Here is a 24,383-nt window from a genome sequence, read left to right as displayed (position 1 = left end):
GCAGTGAACATACACGTCCATGCATCTGTATAGTAGAATGATTTATATTCCCTTTGGTATGTACCCCATAATGGGATTGCTGGGTCAAATGGGTATTTCTGACTCTAGATCTTTGAGGAATCACCACACTGTCTTACATAGTGGCTGAATTAATTTATACTTCTACTAATAGTGTAAAAGTGTTCCTTTTTCTCTACAACCTTGTTGTTTCTTGACTTTTTAATAATTGCCATTCTGAGTGGTGTGAGAAGGTATCTCATTGAAATTTCGATTTGTATTTCTGTAATGATCAGTAGTAATGTTAGGCTTTTTTAAAAAAAATGTTTATTGGCTGCCTGAATGTCTTCTTTTGAGAAATGTCTGTTCATGTCATTTGCCCACTTTTTAATGTTGTTTTTTTTTTTTTTTCTTGTAAATTTGTTTAAGTTTCTTATAGACTCTGGATATTATACCTTTGTCAGATTGGTAGATTGCAAAAATTTTCTCCCATTCTGTAGGTTGTCTGTTCACTCTGATGATAGTTTCTTTTGTTGTGCAGAAGCTCTTTAGTTTGATTAGATCCTATTTGTCATTTTTTGGCTTTTGTTGCAATTGCTTTTGGCATTTTCATCATGAAATCTTCGCCTGTGCCTATGTCCTGAATGGTATAGCATAGATTTTCTTCTGGGGTTTGTATAGTTTCGGGTTTTACTTTTTTCTTTTTCTTTTCTTTTTCTTTCTTTCTTTTTTTTTTTTTTTTTTTTTTTTTGAGACAGAGTCTCGCTCTGTCGCCCAGGCTGGAGTGCAGTGGCACAGTCTCCGCCTACTCCAGCCTCCGCCTCCCGGGTTCACGCAGTTCTCCTGCCTCAGCCTCTCGAGTAGCTGGGACTACAGGTGCACACCACCATGCCCGGCTAATTTTTTATGTTTTAGTAGAGACGGAGTTTCACCGTGTTGCCCAGGCTGGTCGTGAACTCCTGAGCTCAGGCAATCGGCCTGCCTTGGCTTCCCAAAGTGGTGGGATTACAGGTGTGAACCGTCATGCCCGGCTTCAGGTTTTAAATTTAAGTCTTTAATCCATCTTGACTTAATTTATGCCTCTCTTCTTAAAGTTTAAGGAATAAAAGGGATCATGGTAGGAATACTAGGTTACTACACTGGATATCACTATAACTAGTTTGTAGTTCTGACTTTGCCACTGCCTATAACTATGCCATGGGTAAAGGATTTAATTGTTCTCATTTCATTTTCCTAATCCATACCAGGAGAAACTCCCGCCCCCACCTACCTTGTAAAGTTGTGCAATGGGCTGAATGGTGGTACCCCAGAGATGTCCATGTTCTATTTCCTGGAACCTGTGAAGTTGTCAGGGTATATGAAAAAAAGAGAATTAATGTTGTATATGTAATTAAGTTGCTGTCAGCTGATGTTAAGTTAGGGAGGTTATCCTAGTGGGCCCAAAGTAATCACAAGGGTTCTTAAATGTGGAGGCAGGAGGCAGAAGAGAGAGAACCAGAGAGACGATAGGGTGAAAAGGGATTGGCCTAACATTTTCGGCTTCCAAGGAGGAATGTGCCATGAGCCAAGAAATGCAAAAGCTGGTAAGGTAAGAAAATGTATTATTTCTAAGAAACTCCAGAAGAAATGCAGCCTGCTGACAGTTTGATTTTAGCTCACTGAGACCCATTTTGGACTTTTGACTTTCTGAACTGTGTAATAATAAATGTGTGTTATTTTAAGCCACTAAGTTTACAGTCCTATTGCTGTAGCATCAATAGGAAACTAATATAAGTATTAGGTAGATGAAATCAGATTATGGATATGAATTGGTCTGGAAGACAGCAAATGGATAGGCAAATGGACATGCTTATGAGGGCATGTTTATGTGCTCATCTACTCATTCCAGTGACAGATAATTGAGCACTAGATGTGGGTAAATTGTTGTTCCAGGTGTGGTTGGTTTTAACATTAGACTCTTAAGCAGTTACTGTGTTAACAGGGAAGATGATCAGAAGACAAAGGCACATAAATACTCATTTAACAAAGAGAATGCTGGTATTTAGGTATCTCTGGACTTCTAAGTGGCGTGTCAGAGTGGCTGTAGTAACTAAAGACAACTTCTCCACGTCAAGGAAGGTCGGCCCACATTCAGGCCCCTCTTCCAGACTGTTCAAGGGCTTAACTGTCTCTGCAACGACTTGTGCTGGAGTCTTAGATGAGCTTGAGCTTCAGGCTATTGACCTTGAAGAAATTAACAAAACTTTTTGAGTCTCTGGTATACCTAGCTTATAGAGCTACTCTGAAGAGATAAGTATATATTTCATTTTTTCCCCATTTTCTCTTCTCTCCACTCCTAATCTCAACCAATTTCTCTTCCCATAAAAAATCTGAAGATTACTGGTTTCAGCTGGACTTTAGTAGCGCTGGTAGAATTACCGCAAGCACTTTGCTTTTCCTCATACATCATCATAAGAGATTAGAGTGTGTTTTTAAATACTATGCAAGTTCTCTGTTCTGTTTTTTTTTTTTTTTTTTTAAGTTCGTGGTATTGAAAGAAATATGTTGCAGACAATACCAGACACCAGACCTTAAGAAAAACAGAGTTGGGGTTGCTGACCTGAGCATGACCTTTGCCTCAGGAGGACTTAGGCCAGCAAGCCACAGAACCTGGGAAGGATATGGAGAATGAAGTAAAACAGACTGAGCTTTAGAAGCTAGGTGGAAGAAGGCTGTGACAAAAAAAGTCATGGTATGTTGTTAACAGTCAGGTAGTGGTAAGTTCTGTGCCATGATCCGCATCAACCCTAACCTCAAGTAGCAAGAACAGCAATGAAAATAATGTATTTCCTTCTGGAGTACTTAATTGTGTGCCAAGGACTATCTTAATCATGTTACAAGTAATCCTCAAAATATTTCCTTAAGTAAGTAATGTGATTATCACTCCCACTTTACAGATGGAGAAACTGAAGTATAGAGCAGTCCACTAATCATCCAAGGTCATACACCTGGTAGGGGGCTAGTAGAGTCACGTGGCATACTGGCAAAGCCCTCAACCTGGAATCTAAGAATTTGCGTTCTTTAGAGTAGAACATCTATCAGACAATAGCAAGGGCCTGGCCCCAGTTTGGTTTCTGAGGCTGAACCTCCAGGAGGAAAGCTGACATCTTAGCATCAACAATGGGAAAATAATGCAACCATCAGAAGTGGGTATCTGGAGCACCCTGAGTGTGGAGATGATGGCTAAAGAAGCACAGTTGTCAACTGCCTACCAAGAGTAGCTAGATAACATGCCAGAGTGTAGAGCTTAAGGCCCCTCACTCCCAACTGACCACACTGCCTGTGGTCATTCCCCTAGACGCTTCCACCTCAGGCCCTGTTTGAGGAACCTGGCGCTCGCAAGTCCATCCAGTCAGAGTTGGGCACATCAAATGTATCACCAGCCAAGTTGTGGACCACACTCTCCATTTATACAAAGAGAACCCCAAATGATTCAAATTATAAAGAAGAAGGCGTAGAGAGGTTTCAAGCTATCAGTGGGACAGGGTGTATCCTATTAAAGGATTTTCACAAAACTATTAAAGAAAGTAGGAAGCCTTTTATAAGAATTGTGCAAACCAAATCCAAAATGGCATCGTGTCTTCCCCCCTTATAATACTGTTACTATGGAAAGATATTATATGTGCGTTTTTGAAGACTTTAAAATGGAAATAAACATTTTCCTCAAATCAGCTATCATCATCAAAATGAGAATCTGTCTTACTGTTAGAAATTCTGAGTTAAAAAAGTTTCTATTTCTAAAACTAAATGCTGATGAGAGCTTATACAGTCCAAAATAGAAATGTTTTTTTCCTAAGCATAAACATCTGAACTTGAGTTATAGTTAGCTGGTCCAGTATTGCATAGAAAAGACTGTTCACACATACACACAGATGAGGATACATCTTTTGCTCATTCTTTGAGTTATAATTGCTCATCTTTCTAAAATATTAAACCAAAGATCCACAAAGAATGCTATTTGCCTCCAAAAATATATCACCTTTACTGGGAAATATGTTAGAATGTGTATCTCGATATTTGGAATTTTAACCATCCCCATTTTTGTTCAGTTCGAAGAATCTCAAATAAGGTGAGGCCAAAATTGAATAATATACTCCTCTTACCCTAAAAGAGTGTGGAAGATCAGCTTCCCTTGCAATGGTCTTTTTTTTTCACCAATATAAAGATTTTCAGATGTTTCAATGTGCTATTCTATCCCTTTTATCAGAATGAAGCTTCCCTGCAGATGATGAAAGAAACACCCTTTTAAACGCATTTAGTTTGGCATTCACTTTCTCAAATACATTTGGAATAACATAGTGGAGTATACTTAATCAAGCTAAAAACAAGCACTCAATGCAAGGGAAAGACATACATCCTAGCAGTCATCAAGTTAGATATTCTGTATACAAATAAGGTGTCCCTAACCCCGAGGGCAGTCAAGCTTCTACCAAGTGGACCACTCTTCTCACTTTGAATGGGAAATGGCAAGAAGCCACATTGGCCCTGAGGCCTGAGAAATGCTGCCAAATAGATATAAGCCAGGGAATCCGAGGGATTACATTTTAGAGTTTGTCCAAACATTACACCAAAGAAGGACTCCATCCTATAAACAATAATAATAAAGCTTTGTTTGAGATATGCTTTTTGTAGAATACGCTCTATAAAGGGGGAGAAGGTTCTTTTGGAATTTAGAAATCAAGCATGAAAGGCAAGAAAATCATCTAAACTAAGCTTAAACTGTTAGTCCACTGGAAAAATTGCATGCCTTAATTTGCTAACAATCTCAGGGGTGTGGTAACTGCAGGAGAAGCCAAGTATATTTTCAGAACTTTTAGCAAGGAGCAGCCTGCCTTAGCCCTACCCAATGAACACTGTCTTTCCTTCCTAGTCATTGTCCATTCAGGCCTGCACATTTTAGCAGACTCAGACTATCCTTCTGTTGTCTTAGAATCATCTTGGTAAACAGATATAGCTGGGGACATTTCTGCCTGATTAACCCTCAGTGCAATTTTGATTTCATTTAGAATCTGAAGACATGAGTTGATTCATAACAAATGTTTCCTCACTGGGCATGCTGTTTCACTCACTGACAATTTGCTACGTAGGATACAGAAGAAATATGAAAGGTGATAAAAATGTCTGAAGGAGATAGCTATTTAGTTCAGAAAAGAACAATAGACTTAAATTACTGGTGCAAAATATAGGACATGACATATAATTAAATGTTCATCTATGTCTCAAAGACCGAACGCTGTGAACATTCTGCCAGGCCAAAATGGTGAAACCCCTTCTCTAATTAGCCAGGTGTGGTGGCACACATCTGTAATCCCAGCTACTTGGGAGGCTGAGGCAGGAGAATCACTTGAAACCAGGAGGCAGAGGTTGCAGTGAGCCGAGATGGTACCACTTCACTCCAGCCTGGGCGATAGAGTGAGACTCCATCTCAGAAAAAAGAAAAAAAAATTCTAAAGAAAAAATACTGGAAGAGTCTGGGGAGACTTTGTGGAAATGATGGTTCTTGAACTAGACTCTCAGGGCTGGTTTTGAGGAGTGTGAGGGACATTTTAGCTAAGGAAATCCCATGGCATTAGGACATTTGGGCATAGGGGTTTGTTAATTGTGAGAAAATGGCCATTGGGTTCAGGTACCACTAGGCTCATTTCTGCTCTGTCCATACTTATAACATTATGTCCTAGGACAGATTCTTTAAATTCCAAAAGCCTTAGACTTCTTATTTGTTGATTGACGATGACACAAAAATCAACCTGGCTATGGTCTGGGATCAGGATTAAATAAGATCTAACATATAAAGTGTTTAACATAGTGCCTGCATTTGCACTATGTAGCCATGCCATGGGATATGCATAATAATGTTATTTTGTATTATTTTTCAGTCCATATTTTACCCAATAGTCATCTTTTCCATATTTGATAGTGTTTTTAAATCCTTTTATTTGGATATTGCTTCTCTTTTATCATCCCTTGAATTCTTGCCTCCTCTTTATGGCTCTTTACTTGGCTCAGAAGAACTTCACTTGGCTTCTTTCTTCTTTGTATTGGTGATTTTTTTTCACACACATGTCTTTAAGAACAATTTTACTCTTTCCCCTAACCTCTGTGCTGAATTACATTTCTAGACATCTGCTGGACTTTTCCACTTGGATATCCCACTGGCCCTGGAGCTGAACATATCTAGAGCAGAGCCCATCATTCCTTCTGCTCGACTCACATCTCCTGCTAGTGATCACTCATCATTAATGGTACCAATTGGTTCCTGGTCAGTTGTAAGATCTCATTGTCAGTGTTGACTGCTTTTTTCAATTCTCATCATATTAGTTGTCAAATCTATAGCTTGCATTTATTTTTCTCTTTTCTGTTTCTATTGCTACAGCCCCATATGGGAACCCTATAACTCTTTCTGACTAGTGTCCTCGCTCCTCTATAGTCCATCTTCTCTGCAATCCTTCCTCTCTGCAGTCCATCCTGCACATCAGTCTTCCAGTAACCTGGCCATGATCTCACACCATCTCTGCTCAGAAGCCTCCAGTGCTTTCCCGTTCACTGTCTGCTGAATAGTTTCTTTAAGCAGGCATCCAGGCCTTTCTACACAAGACCTGGCTCCCCTTCCAGCTTTGCTCTGGCACACTTGCACACATATCCTTTGGGCATTCTGTTAACCAGCCAAACTGAATAACTAATACTCCTTCAACTGCCCTTTGCATTTTGACTCTGGGCATGTCTTTCTGTCTCCAGTGCCTGCCTCCTCCCAGCTTTGCATTTTAAGCATCACATTTACCCTTTAAGACTCAGCTGAGATGCCAAGTTCTGCATGAAGTTGCCCCTTTATTCTTACAGAATTTGTCCCATTCTACCTATAATTGTGTTTATACATTTTTTAATCTTCTATTAGGTCCTAAGTGCCATGAGCACATGAATGGTATTTTATTTTTCTTGTTTCCCTGCTGCTTCCTAAAACTGTGTCTTTCCTGTAACTGCTGTTCAAAAAATGTTTTCTGAATGAATAATGTAGTGGGAAACATAAAGCCATTTAATAAAGCAAGGAGGGATATTGATGAAAGTGGGATTCAGGAAAGGTTAGCCCGGTACAATTACATGAAGGATATGAGCTAATTTTTCAGAATATTTGAAAGTTACAAAAGAATAAAATTGTGTTAATGAGACTCTGAACCTGATTTATACTTTAAGTAGTAGGGAGGCTTTAAATAAAGCCTTGGAATAGAGGTTGAAGGAAATTCTTCTAATTTGTATATTCTCTCCTACCAAAGTTTATAGTTCAATATACCCACTTTAACTGATGCTAAGTAAGTAAGTGCATCATAGTCACCAAGCCACGTTGATATTCCCAGATGTGGCATTTAAATTTTTGGATGACCTAGTATAACAAAAACCAGGAGTCAAATTGCATATCTAAATTCTTAATTACAAGAATACTAGCACGTACAGACACACAGACTTTATGATTCAGTCGATATCAAATTACGTACAATCATCCACGGCCATTTTTCTAGTTCTCACTTTCTATTTGTTCATTATCTTTAGATGCAGTGTAGATTTTTGCTAGGGAAAATGTCATTGGTAGTGTAATTGAGAATTGCCATCTATACTCAGCAATTTTGAAAGCTTAACTGTTCATTTTCTCAGCATACTGTTAGTATTATTGGCTTGTACTAATCCTTTTAAAAGCATTTTTACCATTAAGTATGTGAATTCTGGAATATAAATTGCATATTGGAATCAAAAGCACAGAATTAAAGCTATGATCCATGAGAGTGAGTTTGGTTTTTACACAGGACAATGTAACTATGACAAAAAAGGAAGCCTTTCTCAGTGATATTATTGTTTATTTTATTTGAAGATATTTAAGTGTATAATTACTTAACATATCTAAGTTCCCTCCTAATAATTTCAGCGTAATAAATGCCTCTGCTTGGTTCCTATTCCTCAGGATGCATTGGAGAATAATGCTGGTCCTAAGGCCATTTTAAGCCAGCCCTGACTGGTACATGAGGGAGGGAGAGTTGGTCCCATGCAGACATTCTTTATAACAGTGACACAGACAGCTTATTCATTCTTCCCTTCATCCCATGTGACAATATTATTCATCTCAGTTATGGAAACACATAAATGTAATAAAATTGTGATTACTCAGAAGCAAAATAAATTTTCCAGTAATCTAACTTCTCCTATTTTTTTTTTTTTTTCCTTTTGCTTCTTGAGCTTTTTAACTCACCACATATTCTCATTTTCATGAAGTGACAGAAAGGGCCAGGAAGCCCACTTAAAGACACAAGAAAACTTTGTTTTATTTGCAACAGGAAATTTGTCCCAGAATACCAATATAGAACTCAACAGAGCTATGAGGAAATAAATGAAACAGTGCTTGTCTATTTTAATTTTCTTTTGCTGCTTTTACAAATGATGAGAAACTTACTGGCTTAAAACAACACAAGCTTTTCTTACAGTTTTAAATAATGGAAGAAGTCCCTAGACCATCTCTTATTCTCTCACCTTTTTCTTTCTCATTTGCAGTAGGCTGGATTCTGCTCCTTTGCTCCCTTTTACAAGCATCTGTAACTAACCAGATGGTAAAAAATATAGAAGTGTTTTCTTAGGCCACCCAATTCATCCTTTTCGAAAGGCTTTCCTCTTTCTTTACCTGTGACACTGAGTACTCCTGGTTCTCCTCCTCCCCATGTTTTCACATCTTACAATCGATTCCTCCATTTACTTCTTTCTTAGCCCTCCAACCTCAAATCTGAACTCTTTGGTTGATTTTTTATATCTCAAAAGACTCGTTTGTCTCATCTTCGTCAACAGGCAGTTTTTGGAAATTGTTTCTTGAACCCCTGGGCTTCATTTTGGCTTCATTTTAAATTTACTTCTGCTAATGGAGTTTTCACACTTAAATGTCTTATTCCCTCAACCGTGGGTCTAAAACATGGGCTTTCCCTTCAAATGTTCCTCTCTTATTTCTGTTAGTAGTACCAGTATTTTGTTTCTTTCATGCAAAAATCAGCCAACCTAGAACAACCCCAACAATAAACAAAGCAGCAAGATAAACAACAAATGGAGTCATATTTGCCTTTCCGTACTTAGTAACAGTGCGTTGTAGGTTTTTTTCTTTCTTATATATTCCTCTTGTTGCTTAGTTTAAGGCAACCAGGATTCTTTTTTTTTTTTTTTTTTGAGACGGAGTTTCGCTCTGTCGCAGCCCAGGGTGGAGCCCAGTGGCTGGATCTCAGCTCACTGCAAGCTCCGCCTCCCGGGTTTACGCCATTCTTCTGCCTCTCTGCTCTCAGCCTCCCGAGTAGCTGGGACTACAGGCGCCAGCCACCTCGCCCGGCTAGTTTTTTGTATTTTTTTTTTAGTAGAGACGGGGTTTCACCGTGTTAGCCAGGGTGATCCGCCTGTCTCGGCCTCCCAAAATGCTGGGATTACAGGCTTGAGGCGCCCGCCACCTCGCCCGGCTAGTTTTTTGTATTTTTTTTTTTAGTAGAGACGGGGTTTCACCGTGTTAGCCAGGATGATCCGCCTGTCTCGGCCTCCCAAAGTGCTGGGATTACAGGCTTGAGCCACCGAGCCCGGCCAACCAGGATTCCTACTCGTCTCTAGTGTCTCTATTCTTTCTGCATCTCCCATTATATCCTCCTAAATAATACTCACTAAACACTGACACTTCTCTATTTAATCTACGTAGTTGGGGAGGGGATCACAAGTCAGCTTCAAAGATAATGGTGTGTCCTTTACTTTAGTTGTATGGAGAGTACAATTGGGGTTATTATTTTTAAAATTGTACTTGTTATATGTGCTCTTTTACATGTGTGATACTTTTAACTAAAATAAATGATAGTACATTTTGAAAGACTCCCGACTATGTTATTGCATTCTAGATCCTCAACTTGAAATGCTAAAGTTGTCCATCAGCGAATTCCAAATCACTGAACCAGTCTTTACCACTGCTTACCTTTATTAACCTTCCTTTGCAGTGATGTTGATTCCTTCGGTACCCCTCACTTCCCACATTTGTTTCTTCTTCTGCGCCTTATTCCACTGTGTTTCTTCCTAAGAAATTCTTTTTCTTGTTCCAGCCAAGATTTGTACCTTCCATACAAAAATTAACCAGGCATGGTGGTGCATGCCTGTATTCCCAGCTACTCGGGAGGCTGAGGCAGGAGAATTGCTGGAACCTGGGAGGCAGAGGTTGCAGTGAGCTGAGATTGCACCACTGCTCTCCAGCCTGGATAACAGAGTGAGACTCCAGATCAGAAAAAAAAAAAAAAAAAAAAGATTTGTATCTTCCTTCATCCTTTACAGCTAATCTTTCTCTATACCCTCACTTTTCTTTGCCTGCATCTCTTCCTGATGTTGACAATCTCCAAATCCATGTTCGCTTATATTATGTTATAGTTTACTTGACCTGTTTTGTTTGTTATTAGATTTATCACAGCTCTTTAGCTAGAATATATAATCCTAGAAGGTTGACTATGAATCTACTAAATAAAATATGAATTCCACTTTGTTTTAAATATGCTGGAGAATGCTGTATTTGTTTAGTTTTATCATGCTGAGTGTTGAAATAATCCAGACAATGTCACTGTAAATGTGGAAGGAGCCAAAAAAGTTGAAGGTTAGATACAATCTTTGAGTGCTGAGAACAATGGCTTTTGAAAATGACATCAAAGCTCTACCAAATGTAAAAACCCACAGGCAAAATCATCTTTTGGAACATTTTTGCTCAGAATCGTTTATGCTAATGTTATATTTACAGCACACTTTAGGAAGATGGGCTAAAGTTTCCATATGGTACATGTTTAATCTACTCTTTGCTTATTATTAAATTTTCTTCCATCTTAAATTTCCATTTTTAGGTTCATTTTTATCAGCTTTTTACAAAATAAATGCAGCACATGGTTAGTTTTCAGAGTTTTATACTTTTTTTCTTTATCACTTTTGTCTAGGACAAATACTAAAAAAGAGTCCAAGAAAATGATTGCCCTGTGGCCTTCTGATTAACAGGCAGCTTTTAATAGTGGTTGAAACTTTTTACTTACCTAAAGCTGGAAGTTAGTATACAAATTGTCCTCTGTTTTTAATATTTATTTTAATGCTTACTTATTTCTAATAATATTTCTGCTTTAAAATTAGGATTGTCATGTTAAATGTGTGCTAATTACATTGTGATGCAAATAATCAGTTTATTAATTTAGACCTGCATATATATGTTAAAATGCATTTTTTTATCAGAGATACAATTAAATTTAGTTAAGTATTGAAATATATTTTATTAGAAACATACCTACTTTATAATTTAGATTGTGAGAATTCATTGGAATGTCCTCTTTACCCTAAAATGTGCACATACATACTTTTTGAAATTTGAATTGGAAACTTTTGAAACACTTTGAAATTGGAAATGTGTTTAAGATGTACCAAGTTCCCACCTGCCCCTCCCAGAGAGCACTGTTTCAGGAAACCTTAGGTGAAATTTCTGTCAAACACAAGCAGAAACTGTTCCAGAATGCATGCAATTTAAAAAACTTGTCCAATAAATTATTCAAACATTGCAGAATTTTACTACCCCAAAGCTGAAAAAGACTGTACAAGAAAAGGAAAGAATACTATAGATTCTGTCCACTATGGAATAGCTGATGTTTATGAGCATTTAGTATTCACTAGGCGTGATAATGAGCCTTTTACCAAGATGTAGAGACATCAAGGAATTTACTACTAACTCCTCAAGTTAGTAGCAAAATTGTACATAAATTCCAGGGATATCTGAATTTGGAGCCTACATGCAATTAATGATGTTTTATTTTTGTCTCCTGGATGCAAAAATTCTAAATAAAATTTTTTTAAAAAAGTGGAATCAATAAGCTTACAAAAGAATAATATAAAATATCCAAGTAAGTTATAGAAATAAGATGATTTGACATTATTAGTGAATCAGTTTTTATAATCTAGCATGAGTTTTATAATTACTTATAAATTCAACATCAACTTACAGTGAAAAATCATTGGTTAGAAATAAAAATGTCCCCTTTCAAAATAATAAAGAATAACTAACTCAAATCAACAGCATCATGTTTAACTAGATAATCTAAGGCACAGTCCATTCAAGGTTAAGAAAAAAAGAACTGGGCTGGGCACGGTGGCATACGCCTGTAATCCCAGCACTTTGGGAGGCCAAGGCTGGTGGATCACTTGAGGCCAGGAGTTAGAGACCTGCCTGGCCAACATGGTGAAATCTCGTCTCTACTAAATTAGCTGGGCATGGTGCCACATGTCTGTAATCCCAGCTATTCGGGAGGCTGAGGCAGGAGAATCACTTAATCTGGGAGGCGGAGGTTGCAGTGAGCTGAGATCCTGCTGCTGCACTCCAGTCTGGGTGACAGAGGGAGATCCTGTCTCAAAACGAACAACTACAACAACAAAACAGGACTGTTTGTTAAAGTTAAATACTTTACTAGTATTTAACATTCTTCAGGAAGTTCTTTGCAAATGGAGTTAACACCACAAAATGAAATGAAGTGGAAATACTGGAGAAGGACAAAGTGATACTTATTTGCAGTTGATATGATTACTTAGAAAATCCATGTGTAGGCCTGGATTGATTGGCCTGGCGACATAGGGAGACTCCTTTGACCTCCACCTCATTGGAGCCTACTACTCTTGACTTGATCTCCACTTTCCACAAATCCTAGCTGACCTCCTACCCTAATTCCCAGGTGAATGAGTAAACTGATGCCACTGAAAGGATTCAGCTGGTGAATGGATGAGCAGTACGATCTTAACAAAATGAAATACAACTCAGCAAAAAAAATGTAATGAACTATGCATGCCTACAACGATGTAGATGACTTTCAAATGCATTATACCGACAGAAGCTAGACTCAAAAGGTTACATGTATATGATACATTAGATAAGGGACAGAAAATAAATCAGTGATGGTCAGAGGAATGGGGATGGGGAAGCAATTGTCTACAAAAGGGCACAGAAAATTTGGGAATTGTTCTGGATCTCAATTTTGGTCCTGAGTTGTGTGTATGTGTTTATCAAGAATGTACACAAAAAGGAATAAATTTTACTTTCTATAAGCTATTATCTCAACCTGATGAAAAAGCAGAAAATCAGATTTTTCATAAAGTTCTTCTTTTATTCTAATGAACCAGAGTGGACCAACTGAATCAGTCAGCTTTGTTCTTCTTGAAGAATAGGGGGAGTCTCTAAGTACCAAGGTTCCCTCCTTTCAGTGCCCCAGAGCCATAACTGGGACAATTCCTGCACACAGCAGGTTCCTTGGCCAACAGCGCTGAATTGGATTCAGCAATTGTAGAACTGTTGCTTCTTCTGGGGTGGGTATACCCTGAATATTTCACAGCTTTTAAAGGTTTTGTTGTTCGTGAATCAAAAATAAGCATCTGTTTGTATGAAAAGTACAGTGAGACTTAAAGCAACTTGAAGTAAAGCACATAGAACCTCGTCCTGTGTCTGTAACTGCAAATGTATTGTATTTGATAACAGTGATGCTATTTGTCCTGAGAAGCCCTGCTGCCTATCAGAATATTTCTGAATAATACTGTACCTAGCCTTTGTCTACCAACCTTTTGTAAGAAGTTTAAAGGTAATTTGCATGCTGGTGTTCCTCATGTAAATTAGGTCATTATCCTTTTAAAGGTATAAAGCCTCCTGTACACGATGGAGCTTTCTAAGAAAAACAGATTTGACCTTTCTTTCCCTCTATTCAGGGTGCCTGCAGTGCTTGTACTCATTAGCTAGAATTTGACTCCATGACATTTTTACTTAATTTTCTTTTTCCTCTATGTTGGACACATGGGGCAACCATTTATAGTCTTTCTTGACCTAAGATGCTCTCTAATCTCTTTCCAGCTGTGGCATTTGTCGTTCAGTCACATCAGGATATGGTGACCCTTCTTTCCCCACTGCAATTCCCAACTGTTAATTGATTCATTTTAGGGAAGGAACTAGACACAGCCCTATGGACCCAGCTCCATTTAATTAGTGTTAACCAGAACAGTAGATAGAAAAGCAGTTTCTTCTGGAGTGGAAACATAGGCTTTATAAGGTAGTAGAAGGAACAAATAATGCTAGTTTTTATAGCCCTTAGTTTTTAAGGGCTCTGAATTGGCAACAGACTTAGAAACAGCATTCCCCTTCATTAGTAATGATGATTGTGCCAGTAATTATTATTAATAATAACTGGGATTCAAACCCAGGTCTTTCTGACCACAAAGCCCATATACTTCATCCTTGTGCTAAGAACTCTTTGTGACAGCTCCCACCAGTATGCTAAGGATGATACTAGTTACTTTATATCCTCATTATAATCCAGTGAGATTCATTACACGAAGCCTGTTTTATAGAAAAGGACACTGAGGTTCAGAGAGGTGAAGTAACTTCCCCCAGGTCATGCATTTGCTGTGACCAGGATCAGAGCCCAGGTCTTCCCTGGCACTCTGTCCGTGTTTTTTATCACTACTGACACCATATTGCACTTAGAATAACAAGGTACTAGCCAAAACATCTCTGGAAGGCAATGCTAGACACTTTTTAAAATGTGATCCAAGATATTGTTCTGATGGACTTTACTTTTGAACTTGAAATACTGTATTTACTGATTACTGAGACTTAAATAAAATGTAGAGCCTTAGAACTGCAGGGAAGCAACATGTTTATGAGAATTAATTACTTTTATATGTGCATGCGCAGTTAGAGAAGTTGTGGTCTTGCAATGTGTAATGTTATGTGTGAACAAATAAACAATTAAGGGGTGGCAATATTCAGTGACACATTTTATGACAGAAGTGTCCAGGACGCTATGAAACAGAGAAGAGGGCAGTCTTCTGCAGGTGGGGGTAGGCATATCCCAGAATAGGTGACACTGAGCTGAGGTGTGGGTCGGGTGGAACGTGGCTACCTGAGAAGTATGTATGCAAAACAGAAGGAGAGATTGACGTGAAAGACAGTGAAGCATTCTTAGAAATGACTGGAGAAAAAGTATGTTGAGGAGAGTATCCTTGGCCAACTCAGTGTGGAGGTAGATGGCATAAAATAATCCCATTTTATAGCTCTCTCGTCGTTTAGCTACATAAGGCTCCATTTTGTAAAGATAACTTTATTTTTTATAAAGCTTTTAAAAATAAATTTATTTATTTTAATGGACAGATAATAATTGTGTATATTTTGTATCTGTTTTATTCAAGCAACATCTTCCTGGCAGGAGGCATTGCTGCTTCTCAAGCAGATGTTTTGCAGCAGCCATAGAGCTCAGTTGCCTAGAAAAGAACTAAAGGATCCTTCACGTGTTAACTGTAACAGCTCTGTGGGTTCATGAGTAGATCCTAAGCTATTTCTTGAGCAAGGCTTTAGCCCTGCCATCAAACACTCTTGCTGTCCCGGTGCATCCTTCTGGTTTTAAAAAATTAAAAAAATAATTTCTTTTTTTTTCTGAGGAGTGAATACATGTTAACTTTCTTAATTTTCATAATAGAACATAGGCCTTGTTACCTGCTTGTCTGGAATCCAAAACTGCCTAGGGATCTCTCCTTGAATGTTAGTAATTATGTTCTATATACCTGGAGTTATTAAGCATAATTAGATTTCCGCAACCTAGAATATATAATTATTATAAATAAATCTACTCTAACTATGCTAAATTAAAGAGACTATTATATGACTCCTTGGCAAGTCACCGGTAGTGCCTACATGATCATGCTAATGAGTCTTTCTCATTTGATTTCTTGCATCACTGCAGATTTATGACCTCCTGTTTCTAAGTCATCTTGTCACCAAAGATTTAATAAGATTTCACTCTGTTCTCTTCTAGGTTTTCTATGATTTTATATTTTTATTTAACTTTTTGGTCAGCAGGTAATTATTTTAGTATAAGAGAGGAAATATTGTTTCAAGTAGTATTTTCCCCTATATTGCTAATCGTTGCTAATTGTTAATTATTTTTTTATTTTATTTTATTTTATTTTTTGAGACAGAGTCTCGCTCTGTCACCCAGGCTGGAGTGCAGTGGCACAATCTTGGCTCACTGCAAGCTCTGCCTCCCAGGTTCACGCCATTCTCCTGCCTCAGCCTCCCGAGTAGCTGGGACTACAGGCACCTGCCACCGCGCCCAGCTAATTTTTTGTATTTTAGTAGAGACGGGGTTTCACCGTGTTAGCCAGGATGGTCTCGATCTCCTGACCTCGTGATCCACCCGCCTCAGCCTCACAAAGTGCTGGGATTACAGGCATGAGCCACCGCGCCTGGCCAATTTGTTAATTATTTTTAAATGATATCTCCACCTTTGACGTTGATTTCCGTTAAGACTTATATTTTAGATATATACGTAGAGTAGATTTCTGGGTCACTAATTCTAGCCTACTGATCTCTCTCTTTTGTCTTTCACAGCCACCCATATTTTAAAATATCAACATTTTATAGAATATTTTAATAGCAAGTAGAGCAGAATTTATTTACTTTTCTGTTACATTTTTCTATTATTAGAATATGTTCTATTCTTCTTACAAAAGGGCTTTAGAATAATTTCATTAAGCAAACATCATTCTGTTAGGATATTGAGATAGATGTTTTCTTAAATGTTGCAGGAAGTTAGGGACTCCGAACGGAGGGACCGGCTGAAGCCGGGGCAGAAGAATATAAATTGTGAAGATTTCATGGACATTTATTAGTTCCCCAAATTAATACTTTTATAATTTCTTACACCTGTCTTTTCTGTAATCTCTGAACATAAATTGTGAAGATTTCATGGACACTTATCACTTCCCCAGTGAATATCCTTGTGATGTCCTATGCCTGTCTTTACTTAAATCTCTTAATCCCATCATCTTCTTCTTAAACTGAGGAGGGTACATGTTGCCTCAGGACCCTGTGATTGTATCAACTGCACAAATTGTTTGTAGAGCATGTGTGTTTGAACAATATGAAATCTGGGCATCTTAAAAAAAGAACAGGATAACTGCGATGTTCAGGGAACAAGAGAGGTAACTTTGAACTGGCCGCAGGTGAGCAGGACAGAACAGAGCTATATTTCTCCTCTTTCATAAGCAAATAGGAGAAATATCACTGAATTCTTTTTCTCAGCAAGGAACATCCCTGAGAAAGAGAACGTGCACTGAAGGTAGGCTTATAGACGGCCCCTTTTAAGGCGTCCTGTCTTTTATGGTTGAAGCCGAGGGGATGAAATAAGCCCGGGTCTCCTGTAGCGCTCCCAGGCTTTTTAGGTGGAGGAAAATTCCCGCCTAATAAATTGTGGTCAGACAGGTTATCTGCTCTCAAACCCTGTTTCCTGATAAGATGTTATCAATGACAATGCGTGCTCAAAACTTTATTAGCAATTTTAATTTCACCTCATCCAGTGGTCCTGTGATCTCCTCTGCCTCCATTTGCTTTGTGATATTTTATTACCTTGTGAAGTATGTGACCTCTGTGACCCACACCCTATTCGTGCACTCCCTCCCCTTTTGAAAATCGCTAATGAAAACTTGCTGGTTTTACAGCTCGGGGAACATCACGGATCCTGCCGACAAGTGATGTCTCCCCCGACACCCAACTTTAAATTTCTCTCTCTTGTGCTTGTTCCCTTTATTTCTCAACCCAGCCGAGACACTTAGGAAATAGAAAAAAACCCACGTTAAACATCGGGAGCGGGTTCTCCTGATACTTAAAGTTAAAAATAAGCTTTTAAGTACTCATCTATAATTCATTTGGGCCTATTGAAAATAATTTCTTTAAAGCCCCTTTCTCATCCATCCTAGACTTTTTTTTCTTCTTGATATGTTATTTCTTATTTTTTTTCTTTTAGTTTAACCATGATCTATTTTTCTAGAAAAGATAAAAACGAAAATATAATCGAATAGCTTTTTCTATTTTGTCTGTTTTCATTAAACTATTTCTCTGTTTGAGGCCTATCTCTGCTTCATTCTTTCCACATGAAACACACAGCTGAAAGCCCTTCTGTTCTCTTTTAGCTTTTAAAAAGCTTCAGCTTTTCCTTCTTTTGACCTTCCAGGGTGGTTCTCTGGCTGGAGCCACTTACTTGCATTCAGTCTGACTCTGTGCTGCTCCTTCTGTTGTTGATACTTTATTTTTGTGAACCTGAGCTTATCAGACAGTTCCCTGGGCAGTCACATCATTTATCTAGTTACCACTCCCTTTTCTTCCTAATTAGGGCAACTTGCTATTGTGTTCTCAGTCTGGCTTGTGAGACCTTTTTCTCTTGTAGCCATATTTTTTTTTAATCTCTAACCACAAACTTAGGAAATAACTTCCCAGAAACTTCTGAGCTGCCTAGTCAACATATCTAAAGACATTTTTTTCTCTTGGCTACTATGATCTCTGAGATGATATACTCACAGCCTCCCAAATTCCCATCATTGCACCTCACTAACAATTTTCTGGTCAGGTGTTAACTCAAAAATGGAGATGCCCTTCATTTCATCACCCATCTGAAAGATGTTATTGCAAGTCCCTCTACAGGAGTTTATTGAATGTTCTTGTTGTTGGAGAGTTGTGAGGGTGTTTTCAGGTATAACAAAAATGTGAAATGTGAGATTAATTTGAACAACGGTTGCATGAAGGGAGAATCTGAAATAAAACTGGCTTGGAAAGACTGGGACCAATAGAGAAGCAGGAAAAAATGACCAACCTTGGGGGTTGGGTATGTGTGTATTGCGTGAAGGGGAGGGAGTATAGACATGTGCAAGCTTAATTTTACAAGCACCGTCACACACCTGGGTCACAATAGTGTGGAATTGATCTGTTGTCATCTCTCAGTTCCCTGCCTCATGGACAATTTGTAGTCATTCTTACTGATTACCCTGACAGTGCACCAAAGATGATAAAGTATCAAGAACCCACAATAACTGTAAAGAAATACACAGACAACCCTATGTTATTTATAGTTAAAATCAGACTAGATAGAAATGTTCCCTCTTTTATCCTGTTCTCTGCTTTTCAAAATACTGTTCAACTTTCAGGATTCTGTACAATTCCTCTCTTGGATGAAACTTTCCCTGACAGACCTAGACAGACTTAGCCACCCTTTGTCTTGTGTTCCATCCCTGCATTTGGTATTATAAATATACATGGGACTGTCATCCTCATTTTGACTTTCAACTCTCAACTACAGATATCGTTCCTTAGTCGTTTTTCTATTTTCAACATATACTATATTACCTAGTAGATTCTAGATATATTAATAACACGTAATGTAAATAAACTATGTTAGCTTGAAATTATTAGGACTGCTTTACTTACATGAGCTCACTTAAATGCATAAAAAAGCCTTATTTTTAAAGGCTTGCTTTTAGCACTGTAATTAGTAAGTAAAAGTTAGAGAAGTATATTAGGGCCTCAATAAAAAGAACTTTCTAATAATTTGAGATATTCACAAATGTAATAAACTGACTATGAGTAGTGATCATTCCACCAGTGATGTGTGTTTATGGGTGAATGAAAGGAAGTTTAAAGAAGATATGGCCGACCCCCAAGGTTGGTCATTTTTTCCTGCTTCTCTGTTGGTCCCAGTCTCTCCAAGCCAGTTTTATATCAGAGTCTCACTTCATGCAACCGTTGTTCAAATTAATCTCACATTTCACATATTGGTTTTTTGTTTTGTTTTGTTTTGTTTTTGTTTTTTGTTTTTTGAGACGGAGTCTCACTCTGTTTTCCAGGCTGGAGTGCAGCGGTGTGATCTTGGTTCATTGCAACCTCTGCCTCCCAGGTTCAAGTGATTCTCCTGCCTCAGCCTCCTGAGTAGCTGGGATTACAGGTGCATGCCACCATGCCCAGCTAATTTTTGTATTTTTAGTAGAGATGGGATTTTACCATGTTGACCAGGCTGGTCTCGAACTCCTGACCTCAGGTGATCTGTCTGCCTTGGCCTCCCAAAGTGTTGGGATCACAGGCGTGAGCCACTGCACCCAGCCAATATTGTTTTGTTTTGTTTTTAATCTACAGAATACCTTAAAAATGGCAAGTATGTGGTTTTGTGTAGGAGTGGTATCCAGAAACTATTTTCAATATTCTAGACACTAAAGAAATAAAAATTGCCCACAACAAAGCTTCACAACTTTTGGAAACTTCAAAGTGTTTTGCTTTGGAACAGAACAAACTAATCAATTCAATGTAGTGACATGTTATCATGTGGACACAAAGCTTCAGTTGGCTGTTAGCTCACCTATGTATCATTACCATTGACTTTTGTAAAAGTTGAAAAACCAATTACTGTTCCTCAATTTGTTTGGAAAGGAGGGTTTCTAAACATGGAACTCATGCAAAAAGCATACTAAAAGAATTTTTTATCTTGAGAACTGGATACATTTTTTGTATACTTTATTTCATGGCTTCTTATTTTCCCAACATTGTTATAAGATAATAATGCGTGTTACAAGGGGTTATGATTTATACATATTTAATTGCACTCTCTAAAAAATATTTTTCAGTGATACATAAAATAAAGGTACAGCTTATAATCCATAGTGTTTAAATAGTCAAAGAAATATAAGTTGAGTAATAGTGGCTGAGAGAGTTTATATGGTTCTGGTGTCAGGACTGCCTGAGTTCAGATTCTGTATTACCTAGTGTAGCTCCTTAATTTCTGAGTATCAGTTTTCTCATCTGTAAAATGGGGGTAGGCATAATAACTACCTTATAGATTGCTTAAGCATTTCCTCTCATTATATCAGTTCCAACTTGTCATAGCCAGAAAGAGTTTATGCTTCTCCCATTGACAAAATTACCAGTTTTAAAAAACGGTACTGAAAATCTTGGAAGATCTGACATTATTTTATTTTACTATGCAAATAATTTTGACCTTCAGAGATTATTTTGCTTCAGAAGCCTTATTTCTTCTGTACTGCTAACCAAACAGTTTACTTCATTTGTGCAACAATTTATAATGAACCATTAAAGAACTGATTATCTTAGGGTTTTTGGCTCAATTACCTGTTTCAAATGCTCAATGACTAAGAAAAGCATGTCATTTTCTCTTCTCTTGCACACTGGAGTATAACAATAGGCTGTGAATAGAGCAAATCAGAGAGACACAAATACCAGTATAAGGGGTCTATTGTGTTTAGTTTGTTGCCCTGTCATATGGTTTTAATTTAGGTTGGCTGATTGATTATGACAGACTAACAGATAGCCCATTGTTCCTCTCTTAGAATCTTTAGACACTTTAATATTCCTATTCTTATCTGTCCATTTTGATTCCTAAACTTAAATGAAATGGAATTACAGCATTCACTTTGTTTTCCTGTGCTAAGTGATTATCTGTGAAGTGCAATTTTGTGATTAGGCGAGATGGCATGCATACTCTCAACTAATGCTGATTTCCCCCAGGGTGCAGAACAGGTAAATTCATAATGAATGGATGTTGTGCTTTGATTTCAAATGGATGTAAAACCTCACCACACTGTGTAGTTTTATTTTAAAAATGTATTTAATTATTCTAAAATTAACAGGAGAATATTAAAATTGAACTTTAGAAATATGGCATTTAAACATAAGTCAAGGGTGCTAACTGCTTATGAATGTTAATCCTCTTCAAAAAATAAAAAAGAAATTACCTGGCATAAATTGGGGGAGTGTCACTGAAAATCTTTAGTTTAATTATTTATATTCCTTCTCATTAATTCCAAAAATGTCTGAATCCAGCTTGGTATTCGTATTGTCAAATTCTAATGTTGCTTATTTTGAATACTACAGTAATTATTCAACTAATCATTGTCATATTATTGTCATAGTTGTTTGGTCTGGAGGGATGATTTTGGGACTGAGGGGAGAAGCTAGAAGTTAAGAATTGGCATAAAGTTTTATCTTTGATTATTTTCTTTGATATTTTAAAAATAAATTTTCTACATGAGTATGAGAGACCAATTTTAAAGAGAATTTAGCATTCTCCCAATTGGACACATTTTGACCAAACCACCAAGGTAGATGATTGGTACCCAAACCATAGTTTTTTTCCTGATCTACTTGGAGTAAGCATTGACAATTATATTGTGGATCTTGAAGTGGGAAATGTGATATGCAATTTCCTAAACTCATTTGAATTGAGGAGGAAGGAAAGGACGGCAGAAGATAAGGAATATATTGAAGGCCTCAGTTTTCCCCAAAATTATCTTAAAATAAAATCTTACAAAATTAAGTTCATATGGTTCTGTTCTTATATTAATGGAAGTTTAAATTTTAAGGGAATGGAGAAGTCGTCATCAGACAGAGTTTAAATTTTAAGGGACTGGAGAAGTCGTCATCAGACAGACTGTCTCTTTTTAGGTATGAGAAACTGAGGCTTGTGCTTATTGAGATGTCACTCCAGTAAAGGTCAGGCTTCCCCCAGGTCTTCTAACTGCCAGGTGCTATACTGTGCAGCCTCAACCTCAGGCTTACTGCGTGCACATAGGTCTGGAAAGATCCACCACTTTCCATTAGGACGTTGAGAAAAAAGCTAATCTTTCTGCTGTCTATACCTTTCTATTTCTTGATTTGAGCAACAACAAAAAAAGCACAAACCACTTTTATAATATAATAAAAAATATCATATGGAAAAATGTAATAAAAATGGATTTTAATATCCTGCATGAGTACCATACAGAATAAGCAACAGGAAGCAACACCAAAAAGTTCCCTACAACATGAATATGGTTGATTAAAGTGTATTTTTCAGAATGGACTGCAATTCACCAGCATATGTATTAAATCCCTCTCTTTGGAATGTTGGTGAAGTGGCTGCTTGGTTGTTGCTCAGTCATGATTTAAATGCTTAGTTATTATACATTGCCCAAGAGTTCAAACAGCTCTATCCCTATATAAGGAAGCCACTCATATTTTATATCTGTCTTTCAGCTGGACCCTGTTAATGTACTTCTTCATGGTCATACTCAAGTGTACTATTTTTCAGATCTGTCTGAATTCAATTCATCAACTTTTCATTAATATTTTTGAATACCTTTCTGGTTCACTTAAGTAAGATAAAAAGTAACGTATTTTTTAAGTATCATCAGGTATTTGTAAATCAGGTTTACTTATACTTTCATTCATGCTTTCTGCTAGTTTTTTGGCCATTTTTAAAGTGGTCTGAAACTTGGTCAAGCAGGAAGAGGAGAAGAGAGATGGTTGCTGTGCCACCAACTGTAAAACTGTGGCTGGGAATAATGTCTAATGACTGAAAGTGCAAGCTTTGTTGCATCTTATCTTCCCTAACTTTGGCTAGAGAGTTATATCTGTACTGGCATATTTATTATCTTTCATACTTTTTATTTACAGATCAGAGTGCCTATTCAACTTACTTTAAAATGTCACTGTTTTTACAGCTTCCGCCACCTTTGAAGACTTTCAGATTCGTCCCCACGCCCTCTTTGTTCATTCATACAGAGCTCCAGCTTTCTGTGATCACTGTGGAGAAATGCTGTGGGGGCTAGTGCGTCAAGGTCTTAAATGTGAGGGTAAGTTATTTTCTTCCCATGCAAGTTAAATGTATGCTGTTCTCCTATGTTTATCGCAGCAGAATTCACAATTGCAAAGACATGTAAAAGCTAAGTGCCCATCAACCAATGAGTGGATAAAGAAAATGTGGTACATATATACATATATATACGCACATATATATATACATTATTTTCATCTCGTTGGTTGAGAAAATATGGTTTTGTGTGTGTGTGTGCATACATAGATCTATCTATATATACACCTATATACATAAGTCTATGTATATATACACCTATTTACATAGATCTATGTATATATACACATATATACATACACACACATATATACAAACATGTATATACATTGGTATGTGTGCGTATATGCACTCCACATTCTCTTTATCCACTCATGGTTGATGGGCACTTAGGTTGATTCTATACCTTTGCAATTGTGAATACAGTTCAAATATACATTTTATATATATATACACATATATATACACACACACACACACACACACACCCCCCATGAAGTACTACTCAGCCATGAAAAAGAACAAAATAATGTCTTTTGCAGCAACTTGGATAGAACTGGAGGCCATTATCCTAACTGAAGTAACTCAGGAACAAAAACCAATTTCTGCGTGTTCTCATTTTTAGGTGGAAGCTAAGTTGTGGGTACACAGGGGCACAGAGTGTGGTGTAATAGACATTGGAGAATCAGAAGCAGGAGGTTCAGAGGTGGCTGGGGGATGAAAAATTACCTATTGTGTGCAATGAACATACACTATTTGGGTGACATCTACACTAAAAGCCCAGACTTTACCACTATATAATTCATTCACGTACTGAAAACCACTTGTACACCTAAAGCTAACAAAATA

At 37.6% G+C, this 24,383-nt stretch overlaps 1 protein-coding gene across 4 annotated transcripts in view; it reads left to right on the top strand.

Moving 5' to 3' along the window:
* The window catches only part of PRKD1 (protein kinase D1), a 355,629-nt gene that overhangs the window by 246,921 nt on the left and 84,325 nt on the right, over positions 1-24,383 (top strand). For all 4 annotated transcript variants that reach the window (XM_073010867.1, XM_073010866.1, XM_073010869.1 and 1 more), the window contains exon 3: positions 23,386-23,517. In XM_073010867.1, the coding sequence (XP_072866968.1) occupies positions 23,386-23,517 (132 nt within the window). The remainder of the gene's footprint in view (positions 1-23,385; positions 23,518-24,383) is intronic.

The sequence above is a fragment of the Chlorocebus sabaeus genome, chromosome 24, assembly GCF_047675955.1.
Source record: "Chlorocebus sabaeus isolate Y175 chromosome 24, mChlSab1.0.hap1, whole genome shotgun sequence".
NCBI classification, from domain to species: domain Eukaryota; kingdom Metazoa; phylum Chordata; class Mammalia; order Primates; family Cercopithecidae; genus Chlorocebus; species Chlorocebus sabaeus.
The sequence above is the reverse complement of the archived record's forward strand: the minus strand, read 5'-3'. Positions and strand labels throughout refer to the sequence as shown.